The sequence below is a fragment of the Cyclopterus lumpus genome, chromosome 16, assembly GCF_009769545.1.
Source record: "Cyclopterus lumpus isolate fCycLum1 chromosome 16, fCycLum1.pri, whole genome shotgun sequence".
In the NCBI taxonomy this organism is placed as follows: Eukaryota; Metazoa; Chordata; class Actinopteri; order Perciformes; family Cyclopteridae; genus Cyclopterus; species Cyclopterus lumpus.
The window spans coordinates 2021325-2039027 of record NC_046981.1 but is presented as its reverse complement, the minus strand read 5'-3'; the positions used below and the strand labels follow the sequence as shown (position 1 = coordinate 2039027).

The 17703-nt window shown below is 39.0% G+C and overlaps 4 protein-coding genes and 1 long non-coding RNA gene across 10 annotated transcripts in view; all 5 read right to left on the bottom strand.

Annotated features, from left to right (window-relative positions):
* Positions 1–220, bottom strand: part of LOC117745749 (C-type lectin domain family 12 member B-like) — a 4360-nt gene extending 4140 nt beyond the window's left edge. Inside the window, exon 1 of the mRNA XM_034554276.1 lies at positions 197–220. Within this exon, the coding sequence (XP_034410167.1) occupies positions 197–220 (24 nt within the window). The remainder of the gene's footprint in view (positions 1–196) is intronic.
* A 4983-nt stretch (positions 221–5203) lies between these two features.
* On the bottom strand, positions 5204–8514 carry LOC117745153 (C-type lectin domain family 10 member A-like). Its single transcript, XM_034553257.1, has 6 exons — positions 8419–8514; positions 7649–7753; positions 6475–6804; positions 6226–6389; positions 5940–6043; positions 5204–5862 (listed from the first exon to the last, which is right to left on the bottom strand). The coding sequence occupies exons 1-6, from the start codon at positions 8456–8458 to the stop codon at positions 5739–5741; spliced, it is 867 nt and encodes a 288-aa protein (XP_034409148.1). The 5' UTR covers positions 8459–8514; the 3' UTR covers positions 5204–5738.
* Positions 8515–10135: 1621 nt separating this feature from the next.
* Positions 10136–12634, bottom strand: LOC117745156 (M protein, serotype 6-like). Of its 6 annotated transcripts, none has more exons than XM_034553264.1 (5): positions 11697–12634; positions 11207–11278; positions 10932–11021; positions 10381–10664; positions 10136–10296 (listed from the first exon to the last, which is right to left on the bottom strand). In XM_034553264.1, the coding sequence occupies exons 1-5, from the start codon at positions 11722–11724 to the stop codon at positions 10189–10191; spliced, it is 582 nt and encodes a 193-aa protein (XP_034409155.1). In that variant the 5' UTR covers positions 11725–12634; the 3' UTR covers positions 10136–10188. The 6 variants fall into 6 exon arrangements, 4 of the variants coding, with proteins under 4 accessions (XP_034409155.1, XP_034409154.1, XP_034409153.1 ...); XM_034553263.1 differs by having other exon boundaries at positions 10136–10263; positions 10348–10664; positions 11697–12633; XM_034553262.1 differs by having other exon boundaries at positions 10136–10515; positions 10600–10664; positions 11697–12631.
* A 178-nt stretch (positions 12635–12812) lies between these two features.
* Positions 12813–13654, bottom strand: LOC117745164. The gene is made up of 2 exons (XR_004611211.1): positions 13549–13654; positions 12813–13471 (listed from the first exon to the last, which is right to left on the bottom strand). It is a non-coding gene; the product is annotated as an uncharacterized LOC117745164 (long non-coding RNA).
* Positions 13655–13795: 141 nt separating this feature from the next.
* Positions 13796–16192, bottom strand: LOC117745157 (M protein, serotype 6-like). The gene is made up of 4 exons (XM_034553265.1): positions 16097–16192; positions 15329–15433; positions 14084–14413; positions 13796–13998 (listed from the first exon to the last, which is right to left on the bottom strand). The coding sequence occupies exons 1-4, from the start codon at positions 16134–16136 to the stop codon at positions 13811–13813; spliced, it is 663 nt and encodes a 220-aa protein (XP_034409156.1). The 5' UTR covers positions 16137–16192; the 3' UTR covers positions 13796–13810.
* Between the last annotated feature and the right edge of the window lie 1511 nt (positions 16193–17703).

The following is a 17703-nucleotide window of genomic DNA, read 5'->3' as shown; positions in this document are numbered from 1 at the left end:
TAAAATAAAAATGTAATGCCAATATAAATGTCACATTGAAGAAGAGCACGTTGTTCCCCTTCCGACACGTTTGATATTTAGAAGCTTTTACGGAGAGCAAACCGTTTCCCCAGTTTCTCCTCACAGATCCATCGTTGTGGGACGTCACAGCTCACTGAGCTCCATCCTCCATGCTGGACTGAAGCAGCACAGTGACCTTCTTCAGGATCAGCACCTCCATGACATGATGTTTAGACCATCCATCCATCCATCCATCCATCTTCAATACCGCTTATCCTCATTAGGGTCGCAGGGCGCTGGAGCCTATCCCAGCTGACATAGGGCGAAGGCAGGGGACACCCTGGACAGGCCGCCAGACCATCGAGGGCACATGTAGGGACATACAACCATTCACTCTCACATTCACACCTATGGGACATTTAGAGATCAATGAACCTGCAGCATGTCTTTGGACTGTGGGAGGAAGCCGGAGAGCCGGGAGAGAACCCACGCTGCCACGGGGAGAACATGCAAACTCCACACAGAAGGACCGCTCCGACCGGGAATCGAACCCGCGGCCCTCTTGCTGTGAGGCGACAGTGCTAGCCACTACACCACCGTGCAGCCATGTTTAGACCAATACAACTTTATTTAATATAAAACTGCACTTGTTGCCGGTGCTGTTGAGGTAGAACATGCTGGAGCTCTTTAAGGAGAAAGCAATCCACGAGTGGAAACCACGAGGCGCTCTGATGTTAAGTTTACAATCCTTTAATAAATAAAGCATAACCAGAGGACTTCTTTGCTGCAGACGAACAGGAAGTTTTTTTTTTATTAGTCTAATTGTTAAAAGATGAGGAAGGATCTAGGAAACAAAAAGCCGATTATTACCAGATGTGTAATGCATCTGTTGTGTGACGTAGTGTTGGAGTGCATTCATTCATTCATTAATGAATTAATTGTACAACTAATGGGATATGTTTGCATATCTTATCATATTGACATTTCATTCAACCCTCTTTGTAAAACACACAACGTGACACTGACCCAGCTTTGGTTGTGCATCCTGTTCAATCACATTCAACGTTGTTCATCGAGCAAAATGTCAAAGACAACAACAACAACAACAACAACAACGTGTTCCGGCATTTTATTCAATCTGATAGACGAAAACTTCTAGATAGAAAGCAAATATTCTACTGTCACCTCTGCAAATTGATATTTGGTTTTACATTCTTTTACAAATACAAATTATGAACCACTCTGCGTTCTGTTGAGATGACGCAGCTCTCTCTAGTGGCCAATCAGAGGCGACCATTTAAAAAGTCACGTGACAAAGATGCACACAGAAACAACCACACATACGCACGTGTGCTATTCATAAGCCAATTCATATTATAAGACAGGTAATTCATATTATAAGACAATTCATATTATAAGACAATTCATATTATAAGACAGGTAATTCATATTATAAGACAATTCATATTATAAGACAGGTAATTCATATTATAAGACAATTCATATTATAAGACAATTCATATTATAAGACAGGTAATTCATATTATAAGACAATTCATATTATAAGACAGGTAATTCATATTATAAGACAATTAATATTATAAGACAACTCATATTATAAGACAATTGATATTATAAGACAATTGATATTATAAGACAGGTAATTCATATTATAAGACAATTCATATTATAAGACAATTGATATTATAAGACAATTGATATTATAAGACAATTCATATTATAAGACAATTCATATTATAAGACAGGTAATTCATATTATAAGACAATTCATATTATAAGACAATTCATATTATAAGACAATTCATATTATAAGACAATTCATATTATAAGACAGGTAATTCATATTATAAGACAATTCATATTATAAGACAGGTAATTCATATTATAAGACAACTCATATAAGACAATTGATATTATAAGACAATTCATATTATAAGACAATTCATATTATAAGACAGGTAATTCATATTATAAGACAATTGATATTATAAGACAGGTAATTCATATTATAAGACAATTAATATTATAAGACAACTCATATTATAAGACAATTGATATTATAAGACAATTGATATTATAAGACAGGTAATTCATATTATAAGACAATTGATATTATAAGACAATTGATATTATAAGACAATTCATATTATAAGACAATTGATATTATAAGACAATTGATATTATAAGACAATTCATATTATAAGACAATTCATATTATAAGACAACTCATATTATAAGACAATTCATATTATAAGACAATTCATATTATAAGACAGGTAATTCATATTATAAGACAGGTAATTCATATTATAAGACAGGTTTTAAAAAAGGGAAGAACCCTTCAGGAGAGCAACAGAGGAGGATCCCTCTCCCCGGATGGACAGATGAATAGATGTCATGTGACCAGAATCTCAGGTCGGCCTGCTGAACCTGCTGCCACCGCGACCCGACCCCGGATAAGAGGTCATAATGGATGGATGGATGGACAGAATGAACAGCATTTACAAAGTTACATAAACACATTACATGAATATGACAATGTATGAATGGACCTCCAATCCATGAAACAGTCGCACAACTGATGTGCGACTACTTTCTCAAGGATCTTAGAGAGGAAGGGAAGGTTAGAGATCGTCTGTAGTTAGCCAACACCTCTGGATTAAGAGTGGGCTTCTTCAGGAGAGGTTTAATTACAGCTACTTTGAAGGAATGTGGTACATGGCCTGTTAGCAAAGACACATTACGTTCCTCTCCATGTCTTGTATTTGTTGTGTCAAGGTGTTCTTCTGGTTCTCCAGATCCTGGTTCCGTGTTGTCAGGTTGCTCAACTCGACCTTCAGATTGTTGCGTTCCATTGTCAAGGTGTTCTTCCGGTTCTCCAGATCCTGGTTCCGTGTTGTCAGGTTGCTCAACTCGACCGTCAGATTGTTGCGTTCCATTGTCAAGGTGTTCTTCTGGTTCTCCAGATCCCGGTTTCGTTCTCTCCAGTACATTTCTTCAGCTTGTGTGGCGTGTTCTGAAATGACAGAAGTAACTACGGCGACGGACGGAGGAACGTACAAAAACACAAAGAAACGTGTTTTACATGATTATAATGTACTTTACATTGTGGGTTCACATGTCTCCGGTCTGTCTTCTTAGTACCAAATGTCCTCTACGCATCACAAAGAGTGACTTCTGTCCTAAAAAGGTTGAATACTTCAGACTGATTTCTTTTAACTGAGGCCACACATTCACATACAGTCTACAACAAGCCAAGGAGAACCTGCTCTGAAGTGAGGCTCACACAGAAGGTACTCACAGTGGATACGAAGGCCCAGGATGAGCACCAGTATCAGCCAACACACGGCTATCGGTGGAAGAGTCTGAGAGAAGAAGAGGAACCTCTGGTCTGTCGGAGCCATGAGGACAAACATGGATTAATGAGGTTGATTTATCTCAGTCAAATGAGATTTAATACATTTTAAATAGAAAACAAAAGGATCTGAGCTCTTGAACATTCACATGTTCAATCTTAACCTCTATTCTACATCATGATTGACATTATTAGATGTATGAAAAGTGTTCTTCATGCACCTGGAGGGGCTGCCACTTTATACACAGGACGTACTGGTTCATTAACGTAGTCAGCTTCCTCTTGGATTTCCTCTGAAAGATAAACAGATCAAACACAAATATTTACATGCAGTTGTAGTCCCAATATGTTGAGTACACTGATACAAAAATGAATGTATACATTGTAAAATTAGTCAAAGCTTCAGAAGCAAACACCAACGATATGCTGCTTCACAGAAAGACTTTAGGTTTGTTGTACTGAGAATACTCAAATGAGCAGATTCTTCCTCACTTTACTCTGAGCAAAAGCAAACAGGACATGTGATGGTTCCCAGTGTGTTGATCAGAGTGGAAACACTAAACAAAAGATCCAACATGAAACAAATCTTTGCGTTTTCAACCCTCTTGGCGTTCGGGCGTGGTCACCAGAAGCATCATCTTGGTACATACATAGGTACGGTACATAAAGTCTTACATGCAGACACATGAACATTATAATATTTTACAGTACCTATTTCATCCGGTGGTTTTCGGTTCATCCTGAAGAAATGTTTTTTAAATCCCGCTGCAGTTCTGAATGAGAGCTGTTGGGAGGGCGTCTGGTCCGCTCTGATGGTGTTTAGTGCTTTGAGGCTTCGACTGAGAATAGTTATACGCGGGTTTTTTCTGACCAACTCTACTGCAACTTCCTTTATTATGTTCTGACACGTGAACACTTTTCAATATAACAGACTAATGCCCATCTAGGGATGTGGGTAACTTCAACGAGACTTTTTCGTCTTCGGCGTAATCTGCTAGGCCCGAGCAATTATACGTCACACCATGTTCCACAAACTTCATTGGGCCTTTGGTCTGGAATTCAATGGCACAGTCCGTGACAGGTTGGTGGCCCTGCTGGAGCCCCAGTAGGTCCGGTCCAACGGACACCGCCCTGAAGACCTTGCGCAGGTTGTCGGAGAAGGACCGGAAGGTAACGTTCCGGCTCCCCCACCCGGGGCTCTGAGGCTGACGTTGAATGCGATGGTTCGAGACGCGGTTATGGCTACCGGGAGTTGCTGTACCTGGTTCATCAAGGCGGTCAAGATCTGGTCCCTGTCCTTGAACCTCGGCGATATCGCTGGATCTCCTCTTCAATGGACACAAACCGGGCCTGTGATGAGGTGTCATATGCCGTGTCAACGCTAAGACCAGATCGTACTGTAACGGGTGTGTTCAGGACCCAGGAGCAGTACGACGGACACGGAATAGTTGAAGGAAGTTTTATTGCAGGCAGAACGCACACAACAGGCAACACTCTCGGATCAGCTTACGTGGAGAAACCCGTTTATGTAGAACCACCAAAATAAAACTGAACATCTGATTAAAGTGAAAATCCTCTTTGTAAAAACACACAAAACGAGACTTCCCTAATAAGTGAGACTTCCCCTAAGTGAGACTTCCCCTACGTGAGACTTCCCCTACGTGAGACTTCCCCTAAGTGAGACTTCCTGTCGCTCTCTGGAGCTGTGCTGCTGCCGGTGTCGACAGTGTGACCGATCAATGAGTTCACATGTCACAGCATCCTGAAGGAGGCGGCTCTTCCTGACTGGATTCAAGCTCATTGACGGATTCAAAGACACAAACAACAACGTGTGGCAGCACATTTATTCACAGGTGACAACAGACTGAAATATGAACTCGATGCCTCCAGATGGACGAAGGCGTCAGCCATCAGCTGTAAAGTCAAACATGTGAAGATCTGAACACTTCATGGAAACAGACTCTGGGACATCCTGCTGAGAACAAGCGATGCAGCTAATGAGTAGCAACGATATACAACTACAGATAGGAACCTGAGCTTGTTGGTGCCTTTCATCAATCTGCAGATCTATAAGTCATAAGCAGTGCTTAACAAATCAGAAGGAAAACACAAATTATTATTCATATTTAACACTTTAGAGCCCCTTCAGGCCGTTATCTAATAATACACTTTAAAGGTCAGCGTCTGCTTTGAAGAATAGTTTACGTCATACAACATATATATGTTTTAGTATAGATATAGTTGTTTAGCTTTTAAAAACATAGTTGTGAAGTAGAAGTCTACACAGTTTGATATTTATGAGCCACGTGATATTACATGCAAGAGAATCCAGAAACCTTCTCAAGTATGAAGTGTGAGAAGTTCAAAGAGATAAAGCGTCCTGTATGCAGATCCATCGTTGTCGGGCGCCACAGCTCACTGAGCTCCATCTTTCACCCTGGATTGAAACAGCACAGTGACCTTCAGTAGCATCTCCTATCCAGGAGCTGAAGGAACAACAAGATGTTTAGACCAAAGGCTGATAGGACATCTGACTCAAAGTGGTGAAGGAAGTGTCTCCTACGTTTGAGCCAGCTCAGTTCCATCCATCCACTTCCATTTCCCTCCTTCAGCTCTCAGGCCAATCCAGTATCCAGTGTCTCCCCAGCTGTAATAATTGAGTGTGTCCTATCGTAACAGAAACAGTTATCAGATACTGAATGTAAACATTTTATTAATCAGAAACCATTTGTTGTCTTATTTACATTATTTATATTTATACTTAAATAAGGGTAAACATGCCTATCAGACTCACCTACGGAAAATACATGTCAATGTAATAATTGTCATAAACACAGTTCTCTCGTTACCTTTTCCTTTTCAGTAAGTACAACAGACAAATCTGCATTTTTTCCTCTGCAGTCTTCTCGAGCTTCTTCCCAGGTTTTCTGACCACGATCTTCAGGGTTAACAACCGCATAGCAGCTGGTCTGGTTGAGTAACCAGCCCTTCCTACAAGAGTTACACTGTTTCGCTGAAAGAACAGAGAGCAATGAACACCTTCATTATGATGATATTATTGGGTATTTATGGACCTAATTAAAGGAATGTGATCATACCGTCATTATCAATGCAGTAGGTATAGATGCTCCACTGAGCTCTGCTGATGTTCTGCTCATTCCAGTTCGTCTCCATGTCTTGTATTCGTTGTGTCAAGTTGTTCTTCTGGTTCTCCAGATCCTGGTTCCGTGTTGTCAGGTTTGTGATATTGCTATCTAAGACAATATTTTCTTTTGTCAGGTTGCTCAACTCGACCGTCAGATTGTTGCGTTCCATTGTCAAGTTGTTATTGTCTACGCTGAGTTTGTTTCTTTGGTTTGTCAGGTTCTGAATTTCAGCCAGCAGAGTCGTTTGGTTTCTTTCACCACTTAATGTTGCATTCAGACCTACTGAAGACGTAAACATATTACACTGTCAACAACAACAACTGGACAAAGAGACCATTGTTTGTGTCCTAAGAGAAACCCAAAAGATTAGTTACATATCTGTTTGTTATGTACTGTTGTTACACATGTCATTAAGACCTTTTGTGATGGTTGTTCTCTATTTATAAAACTTACGTTGTAACAAATGTTGCGTTGTTACAATGTTACATTGTTGCATTGTTACAATGTTGCTTTATTACATTGTTAGATTGTTACAATGTCATATTATTTTAACACAAATCCTGATCATTATTCAACCTTAGAGTAGTTAAACCTAGCTAAACCAAAACCAGTTGTTTTACAGCGTGGCATTGTGCGCCTCTTTAAGAATAGTTCAAGACTGATGTGTTTTTAATGGCGTTCAATGGCCCAGAAGGTGAAGTTCAGAGTTTGATACACACACTTCTTAGTAGATACATTCAGTGCTGGTTTTGGTCTAATTCTGGGATTTGTTGACAATAAGAAAAATATACAAATTCACTCGACTTAATTGCTATGATGCATAATGTATTTTTTTCACTCATTTTGGCTTCTGTCTCAAAAATGAAAGTGTCTTCGATCGACTACTAAACCATAAGAAGTTAAATATGAACTGGTGACATATGAACAACACAGTTTAGATGAGTTCATGTCGCTGCTCTGTGCATCACAATGGGCTCACAAATAAATAGCATTTGCAAGTCTTATGAATTACTTCCTGTCTGAATACATTGAATGAACAGAAATGAATGTGTGTCACAGATTTAGAACACAATAGACAGACAGACATCATTTATATAAATATAAATGTTGTGTGAGTTGTACTTACGGACGACAAAGACTGCTACGAGGCCGGCCAGCAGAATGACACAAAGAATCCCAAAACAACAAGCCAACTTCTGATAGTGACACTGCTTGTTGTTTTCTTTCTCATCTGGCAAAAAGACAATCAGAACACAAAAGACAGAAAAGTCCCACATTAGATTTCACCAACTCCGACTGCCAAAGCTTTCCATGAGCTTCAGATCAACGTGCATTCGTACACAGAACAAGAGTTCAATATTCACGACAACACGATGTGTAATAACCGTGCATTCTTGCTTTTTGTGTTGTTCAGTGTTTGTACGTTAGCGCTGCTTTTTTACGTACTTATGTTACGTTCATTTTTACGTAGTTTACGCCGAGCCGTGATGAGGCTGATCAATCAGCCGCAGCCGGCTCCGACGTGATTGGACGATACAACTTGGACAACAAACACAAATTCCTTTACCTTCAGATTCTATGCAGAAACCTTTCGCAGGGATTATGTAACGTTTTAAAAACCTATCCTCTTGAGATAAAACATTTGCCATTGGGCATACAGTAGTGCATTGTAGCAGTTATAGTATAAGTATGGTGGCAGTAGTACAACAACAATTAAAGCTTTACGTTGATGACATCATGTTTCTTTTCGACAAAGCTCCTCCAGAGTGAATTTACAGATGATTTCCAAAGCCGACTCAGGAACTAGTTCCATTTGAATGGTTGTTATACTGGTTAGAGTGGTGGCAGTAAAATGAACCTCAATGTGTTTTTTTGTTTGGGTATTTTACAGCTTACCGTCGGTGTCGGCAGTCTGTTCGGTTGTTTCGTTTTTCATCTTCACTTCGTCGTACACAGTTTCCTCCTCTTTTTTAGCTGAAAGGTAAAAGGAAACATAGGATCTAGGAAACAAAAAGCCGATTATTACCAGATGTGTAATGCATCTGTTGTGTGACGTAGTGTTGGAGTGCATTCATTCATTCATTAATGAATTAATTGTACAACTAATGGGATATGTTTGCATATCTTATCATATTGACATTTCATTCAACCCTCTTTGTAAAACACACAACGTGACACTGACCCAGCTTTGGTTGTGCATCCTGTTCAATCACATTCAACGTTGTTCATCGAGCAAAATGTCAAAGACAACAACAACAACAACAACAACAACAACAACAACGTGTTCCGGCATTTTATTCAATCTGATAGACGAAAACTTCTAGATAGAAAGCAAATATTCTACTGTCACCTCTGCAAATTGATATTTGGTTTTACATTCTTTTACAAATACAAATTATGAACCACTCTGCGTTCTGTTGAGATGACGCAGCTCTCTCTAGTGGCCAATCAGAGGCGACCATTTAAAAAGTCACGTGACAAAGATGCACACAGAAACAACCACACATACGCACGTGTGCTATTCATAAGCCAATTCATATTATAAGACAGGTAATTCATATTATAAGACAATTGATATTATAAGACAATTCATATTATAAGACAGGTAATTCATATTATAAGACAATTCATATTATAAGACAGGTAATTCATATTATAAGACAATTGATATTATAAGACAATTCATATTATAAGACAGGTAATTCATATTATAAGACAATTCATATTATAAGACAATTCATATTATAAGACAGGTAATTCATATTATAAGACAATTCATATTATAAGACAATTCATATTATAAGACAATTCATATTATAAGACAATTCATATTATAAGACAGGTAATTCATATTATAAGACAACTCATATTATAAGACAATTGATATTATAAGACAATTCATATTATAAGACAATTCATATTATAAGACAGGTAATTCATATTATAAGACAATTGATATTATAAGACAGGTAATTCATATTATAAGACAATTAATATTATAAGACAACTCATATTATAAGACAATTGATATTATAAGACAATTGATATTATAAGACAGGTAATTCATATTATAAGACAATTGATATTATAAGACAATTCATATTATAAGACAATTCATATTATAAGACAATTCATATTATAAGACAATTCATATTATAAGACAACTCATATTATAAGACAATTCATATTATAAGACAATTCATATTATAAGACAGGTAATTCATATTATAAGACAGGTAATTCATATTATAAGACAGGTTTTAAAAAAGGGAAGAACCCTTCAGGAGAGCAACAGAGGAGGATCCCTCTCCCCGGATGGACAGATGAATAGATGTCATGTGACCAGAATCTCAGGTCGGCCTGCTGAACCTGCTGCCACCGCGACCCGACCCCGGATAAGAGGTCATAATGGATGGATGGATGGACAGAATGAACAGCATTTACAGAGTTACATAAACACATTACATGAATATGACAATGTATGAATGGACCTCCAATCCATGAAACAGTCGCACAACTGATGTGCGACTACTTTCTCAAGGATCTTAGAGAGGAAGGGAAGGTTAGAGATCGGTCTGTAGTTAGCCAACACCTCTGGATTAAGAGTGGGCTTCTTCAGGAGAGGTTTAATTACAGCTACTTTGAAGGAATGTGGTACATGGCCTGTTAGCAAAGACACATTACGTTCCATGACTTGTCTTGTATTTGTTGTGTCAAGGTGTTCTTCTGGTTCTCCAGATCCTGGTTCCGTGTTGTCAGGTTGCTCAACTCGACCTTCAGATTGTTGCGTTCCATTGTCAAGGTGTTCTTCCGGTTCTCCAGATCCTGGTTCCGTGTTGTCAGGTTGCTCAACTCGACCTTCAGATTGTTGCGTTCCATTGTCAAGGTGTTCTTCCGGTTCTCCAGATCCTGGTTCCGTGTTGTCAGGTTGCTCAACTCGACCTTCAGATTGTTGCGTTCCATTGTCAAGGTGTTCTTCCGGTTCTCCAGATCCTGGTTCCGTGTTGTCAGGTTGCTCAACTCGACCGTCAGATTGTTGCGTTCCATTGTCAAGGTGTTCTTCTGGTTCTCCAGATCCCGGTTTCGTTCTCTCCAGTACATTTCTTCAGCTTGTGTGGCGTGTTCTGAAATGACAGAAGTAACTACGGCGACGGACGGAGGAACGTACAAAAACACAAAGAAACGTGTTTTACATGATTATAATGTACTTTACATTGTGGGTTCACATGTCTCCGGTCTGTCTTCTTAGTACCAAATGTCCTCTACGCATCACAAAGAGTGACTTCTGTCCTAAAAAGGTTGAATACTTCAGACTGATTTCTTTTAACTGAGGCCACACATTCACATACAGTCTACAACAAGCCAAGGAGAACCTGCTCTGAAGTGAGGCTCACACAGAAGGTACTCACAGTGGATACGAAGGCCCAGGATGAGCACCAGTATCAGCCAACACACGGCTATCGGTGGAAGAGTCTGAGAGAAGAAGAGGAACCTCTGGTCTGTCGGAGCCATGAGGACAAACATGGATTAATGAGGTTGATTTATCTCAGTCAAATGAGATTTAATACATTTTAAATAGAAAACAAAAGGATCTGAGCTCTTGAACATTCACATGTTCAATCTTAACCTCTATTCTACATCATGATTGACATTATTAGATGTATGAAAAGTGTTCTTCATGCACCTGGAGGGGCTGCCACTTTATACACAGGACGTACTGGTTCATTAACGTAGTCAGCTTCCTCTTGGATTTCCTCTGAAAGATAAACAGATCAAACACAAATATTTACATGCAGTTGTAGTCCCAATATGTTGAGTACACTGATACAAAAATGAATGTATACATTGTAAAATTAGTCAAAGCTTCAGAAGCAAACACCAACGATATGCTGCTTCACAGAAAGACTTTAGGTTTGTTGTACTGAGAATACTCAAATGAGCAGATTCTTCCTCACTTTACTCTGAGCAAAAGCAAACAGGACATGTGATGGTTCCCAGTGTGTTGATCAGAGTGGAAACACTAAACAAAAGATCCAACATGAAACAAATCTTTGCGTTTTCAACCCTCTTGGCGTTCGGGCGTGGTCACCAGAAGCATCATCTTGGTACATACATAGGTACGGTACATAAAGTCTTACATGCAGACACATGAACATTATAATATTTTACAGTACCTATTTCATCCGGTGGTTTTCGGTTCATCCTGAAGAAATGTTTTTTAAATCCCGCTGCAGTTCTGAATGAGAGCTGTTGGGAGGGCGTCTGGTCCGCTCTGATGGTGTTTAGTGCTTTGAGGCTTCGACTGAGAATAGTTATACGCGGGTTTTTTCTGACCAACTCTACTGCAACTTCCTTTATTATGTTCTGACACGTGAACACTTTTCAATATAACAGACTAATGCCCATCTAGGGATGTGGGTAACTTCAACGAGACTTTTTCGTCTTCGGCGTAATCTGCTAGGCCCGAGCAATTATACGTCACACCATGTTCCACAAACTTCATTGGGCCTTTGGTCTGGAATTCAATGGCACAGTCCGTGACAGGTTGGTGGCCCTGCTGGAGCCCCAGTAGGTCCGGTCCAACGGACACCGCCCTGAAGACCTTGCGCAGGTTGTCGGAGAAGGACCGGAAGGTAACGTTCCGGCTCCCCCACCCGGGGCTCTGAGGCTGACGTTGAATGCGATGGTTCGAGACGCGGTTATGGCTACCGGGAGTTGCTGTACCTGGTTCATCAAGGCGGTCAAGATCTGGTCCCTGTCCTTGAACCTCGGCGATATCGCTGGATCTCCTCTTCAATGGACACAAACCGGGCCTGTGATGAGGTGTCATATGCCGTGTCAACGCTAAGACCAGATCGTACTGTAACGGGTGTGTTCAGGACCCAGGAGCAGTACGACGGACACGGAATAGTTGAAGGAAGTTTTATTGCAGGCAGAACGCACACAACAGGCAACACTCTCGGATCAGCTTACGTGGAGAAACCCGTTTATGTAGAACCACCAAAATAAAACTGAACATCTGATTAAAGTGAAAATCCTCTTTGTAAAAACACACAAAACGAGACTTCCCTAATAAGTGAGACTTCCCCTAAGTGAGACTTCCCCTACGTGAGACTTCCCCTACGTGAGACTTCCCCTAAGTGAGACTTCCTGTCGCTCTCTGGAGCTGTGCTGCTGCCGGTGTCGACAGTGTCACCGATCAATGAGTTCACATGTCACAGCATCCTGAAGGAGGCGGCTCTTCCTGACTGGATTCAAGCTCATTGACGGATTCAAAGACACAAACAACAACGTGTGGCAGCACATTTATTCACAGGTGACAACAGACTGAAATATGAACTCGATGCCTCCAGATGGACGAAGGCGTCAGCCATCAGCTGTAAAGTCAAACATGTGAAGATCTGAACACTTCATGGAAACAGACTCTGGGACATCCTGCTGAGAACAAGCGATGCAGCTAATGAGTAGCAACGATATACAACTACAGATAGGAACCTGAGCTTGTTGGTGCCTTTCATCAATCTGCAGATCTATAAGTCATAAGCAGTGCTTAACAAATCAGAAGGAAAACACAAATTATTATTCATATTTAACACTTTAGAGCCCCTTCAGGCCGTTATCTAATAATACACTTTAAAGGTCAGCGTCTGCTTTGAAGAATAGTTTACGTCATACAACATATATATGTTTTAGTATAGATATAGTTGTTTAGCTTTTAAAAACATAGTTGTGAAGTAGAAGTCTACACAGTTTGATATTTATGAGCCACGTGATATTACATGCAAGAGAATCCAGAAACCTTCTCAAGTATGAAGTGTGAGAAGTTCAAAGAGATAAAGCGTCCTGTATGCAGATCCATCGTTGTCGGGCGCCACAGCTCACTGAGCTCCATCTTTCACCCTGGATTGAAACAGCACAGTGACCTTCAGTAGCATCTCCTATCCAGGAGCTGAAGGAACAACAAGATGTTTAGACCAAAGGCTGATAGGACATCTGACTCAAAGTGGTGAAGGAAGTGTCTCCTACGTTTGAGCCAGCTCAGTTCCATCCATCCACTTCCATTTCCCTCCTTCAGCTCTCAGGCCAATCCAGTATCCAGTGTCTCCCCAGCTGTAATAATTGAGTGTGTCCTATCGTAACAGAAACAGTTATCAGATACTGAATGTAAACATTTTATTAATCAGAAACCATTTGTTGTCTTATTTACATTATTTATATTTATACTTAAATAAGGGTAAACATGCCTATCAGACTCACCTACGGAAAATACATGTCAATGTAATAATTGTCATAAACACAGTTCTCTCGTTACCTTTTCATTTTCAGTAAGTACAACAGACAAATCTGCATTTTTTCCTCTGCAGTCTTCTCGAGCTTCTTCCCAGGTTTTCTGACCACGATCGTCAGGGTTAACAACCGCATAGCAGCTGGTCTGGTTGAGTAACCAGCCCTTCCTACAAGAGTTACACTGTTTCGCTGAAAGAACAGAGAGCAATGAACACCTTCATTATGATGATATTATTGGGTATTTATGGACCTAATTAAAGGAATGTGATCATACCGTCATTATCAATGCAGTAGGTATAGATGCTCCACTGAGCTCTGCTGATGTTCTGCTCATTCCAGTTCGTCTCCATGTCTTGTATTCGTTGTGTCAAGTTGTTCTTCTGGTTCTCCAGATCCTGGTTCCGTGTTGTCAGGTTTGTGATATTGCTATCTAAGACAATATTTTCTTTTGTCAGGTTGCTCAACTCGACCGTCAGATTGTTGCGTTCCATTGTCAAGTTGTTATTGTCTACGCTGAGTTTGTTTCTTTGGTTTGTCAGGTTCTGAATTTCAGCCAGCAGAGTCGTTTGGTTTCTTTCACCACTTAATGTTGCATTCAGACCTACTGAAGACGTAAACATATTACACTGTCAACAACAACAACTGGACAAAGAGACCATTGTTTGTGTCCTAAGAGAAACCCAAAAGATTAGTTACATATCTGTTTGTTATGTACTGTTGTTACACATGTCATTAAGACCTTTTGTGATGGTTGTTCTCTATTTATAAAACTTACGTTGTAACAAATGTTGCGTTGTTACAATGTTACATTGTTGCATTGTTACAATGTTGCTTTATTACATTGTTAGATTGTTACAATGTCATATTATTTTAACACAAATCCTGATCATTATTCAACCTTAGAGTAGTTAAACCTAGCTAAACCAAAACCAGTTGTTTTACAGCGTGGCATTGTGCGCCTCTTTAAGAATAGTTCAAGACTGATGTGAGTTCAGATATGTCGTAGTTCAACGTGTTTATGTTTATGCCCCCAGAGCAACATTGTGGCTCACTGATGTGTTTTTAATGGCGTTCAATGGCCCAGAAGGTGAAGTTCAGAGTTTGATACACACACTTCTTAGTAGATACATTCAGTGCTGGTTTTGGTCTAATTCTGGGATTTGTTGACAATAAGAAAAATATACAAATTCACTCGACTTAATTGCTATGATGCATAATGTATTTTTTTCACTCATTTTGGCTTCTGTCTCAAAAATGAAAGTGTCTTCGATCGACTACTAAACCATAAGAAGTTAAATATGAACTGGTGACATATGAACAACACAGTTTAGATGAGTTCATGTCGCTGCTCTGTGCATCACAATGGGCTCACAAATAAATAGCATTTGCAAGTCTTATGAATTACTTCCTGTCTGAATACATTGAATGAACAGAAATGAATGTGTGTCACAGATTTAGAACACAATAGACAGACAGACATCATTTATATAAATATAAATGTTGTGTGAGTTGTACTTACGGACGACAAAGACTGCTACGAGGCCGGCCAGCAGAATGACACAAAGAATCCCAAAACAACAAGCCAACTTCTGATAGTGACACTGCTTGTTGTTTTCTTTCTCATCTGGCAAAAAGACAATCAGAACACAAAAGACAGAAAAGTCCCACATTAGATTTCACCAACTCCGACTGCCAAAGCTTTCCATGAGCTTCAGATCAACGTGCATTCGTACACAGAACAAGAGTTCAATATTCACGACAACACGATGTGTAATAACCGTGCATTCTTGCTTTTTGTGTTGTTCAGTGTTTGTACGTTAGCGCTGCTTTTTTACGTACTTATGTTACGTTCATTTTTACGTAGTTTACGCCGAGCCGTGATGAGGCTGATCAATCAGCCGCAGCCGGCTCCGACGTGATTGGACGATACAACTTGGACAACAAACACAAATTCCTTTACCTTCAGATTCTATGCAGAAACCTTTCGCAGGGATTATGTAACGTTTTAAAAACCTATCCTCTTGAGATAAAACATTTGCCATTGGGCATACAGTAGTGCATTGTAGCAGTTATAGTATAAGTATGGTGGCAGTAGTACAACAACAATTAAAGCTTTACGTTGATGACATCATGTTTCTTTTCGACAAAGCTCCTCCAGTGAATTTACAGATGATTTCCAAAGCCGACTCAGGAACTAGTTCCATTTGAATGGTTGTTATACTGGTTAGAGTGGTGGCAGTAAAATGAACCTCAATGTGTTTTTTTGTTTGGGTATTTTACAGCTTACCGTCGGTGTCGGCAGTCTGTTCGGTTGTTTCGTTTTTCATCTTCACTTCGTCGTACACAGTTTCCTCCTCTTTTTTAGCTGAAAGGTAAAAGGAAACATAGGATCTAGGAAACAAAAAGCCGATTATTACCAGATGTGTAATGCATCTGTTGTGTGACGTAGTGTTGGAGTGCATTCATTCATTCATTAATGAATTAATTGTACAACTAATGGGATATGTTTGCATATCTTATCATATTGACATTTCATTCAACCCTCTTTGTAAAACACACAACGTGACACTGACCCAGCTTTGGTTGTGCATCCTGTTCAATCACATTCAACGTTGTTCATCGAGCAAAATGTCAAAGACAACAACAACAACAACAACAACAACAACAACGTGTTCCGGCATTTTATTCAATCTGATAGACGAAAACTTCTAGATAGAAAGCAAATATTCTACTGTCACCTCTGCAAATTGATATTTGGTTTTACATTCTTTTACAAATACAAATTATGAACCACTCTGCGTTCTGTTGAGATGACGCAGCTCTCTCTAGTGGCCAATCAGAGGCGACCATTTAAAAAGTCACGTGACAAAGATGCACACAGAAACAACCACACATACGCACGTGTGCTATTCATAAGCCAATTCATATTATAAGACAGGTAATTCATATTATAAGACAATTGATATTATAAGACAATTCATATTATAAGACAGGTAATTCATATTATAAGACAATTCATATTATAAGACAGGTAATTCATATTATAAGACAATTGATATTATAAGACAATTCATATTATAAGACAGGTAATTCATATTATAAGACAATTCATATTATAAGACAATTCATATTATAAGACAGGTAATTCATATTATAAGACAATTCATATTATAAGACAATTCATATTATAAGACAATTCATATTATAAGACAATTCATATTATAAGACAGGTAATTCATATTATAAGACAACTCATATTATAAGACAATTGATATTATAAGACAATTCATATTATAAGACAATTCATATTATAAGACAGGTAATTCATATTATAAGACAATTGATATTATAAGACAGGTAATTCATATTATAAGACAATTAATATTATAAGACAACTCATATTATAAGACAATTGATATTATAAGACAATTGATATTATAAGACAGGTAATTCATATTATAAGACAATTGATATTATAAGACAATTGATATTATAAGACAATTCATATTATAAGACAATTCATATTATAAGACAATTCATATTATAAGACAACTCATATTATAAGACAATTCATATTATAAGACAATTCATATTATAAGACAGGTAATTCATATTATAAGACAGGTAATTCATATTATAAGACAGGTTTTAAAAAAGGGAAGAACCCTTCAGGAGAGCAACAGAGGAGGATCCCTCTCCCCGGATGGACAGATGAATAGATGTCATGTGACCAGAATCTCAGGTCGGCCTGCTGAACCTGCTGCCACCGCGACCCGACCCCGGATAAGAGGTCATAATGGATGGATGGATGGACAGAATGAACAGCATTTACAGAGTTACATAAACACATTACATGAATATGACAATGTATGAATGGACCTCCAATCCATGAAA

What these genes read in the sequence shown, in the direction of transcription:
- LOC117745153 (XM_034553257.1), bottom strand. Translation starts at nt 8,458, where the DNA reads ATGAAAAACGAAACAACCGAACAGACTGCCGACACCGACG. An exon ending in ACAGACTGCCGACACCGACG is followed by an intron (nt 7,754 to 8,418) that starts GTAAGCTGTAAA and finishes TCTTTTTGCCAG; the next exon opens with ATGAGAAAGAAAACAACAAG. An exon ending in CTACTGCATTGATAATGACG is followed by an intron (nt 6,390 to 6,474) that starts GTATGATCACAT and finishes CTGTTCTTTCAG; the next exon opens with CGAAACAGTGTAACTCTTGT.
- LOC117745156 (XM_034553261.1), bottom strand. Translation starts at nt 11,724, where the DNA reads ATGAACCGAAAACCACCGGATGAAATAG. An exon ending in AAAACCACCGGATGAAATAG is followed by an intron (nt 11,279 to 11,696) that starts GTACTGTAAAAT and finishes TTTATCTTTCAG; the next exon opens with AGGAAATCCAAGAGGAAGCT. An exon ending in CCTGGGCCTTCGTATCCACT is followed by an intron (nt 10,665 to 10,931) that starts GTGAGTACCTTC and finishes CCGTCGCCGTAG; the next exon opens with TTACTTCTGTCATTTCAGAA.
- LOC117745157 (XM_034553265.1), bottom strand. Translation starts at nt 16,136, where the DNA reads ATGAAAAACGAAACAACCGAACAGACTGCCGACACCGACG. An exon ending in ACAGACTGCCGACACCGACG is followed by an intron (nt 15,434 to 16,096) that starts GTAAGCTGTAAA and finishes TCTTTTTGCCAG; the next exon opens with ATGAGAAAGAAAACAACAAG. An exon ending in CTACTGCATTGATAATGACG is followed by an intron (nt 13,999 to 14,083) that starts GTATGATCACAT and finishes CTGTTCTTTCAG; the next exon opens with CGAAACAGTGTAACTCTTGT.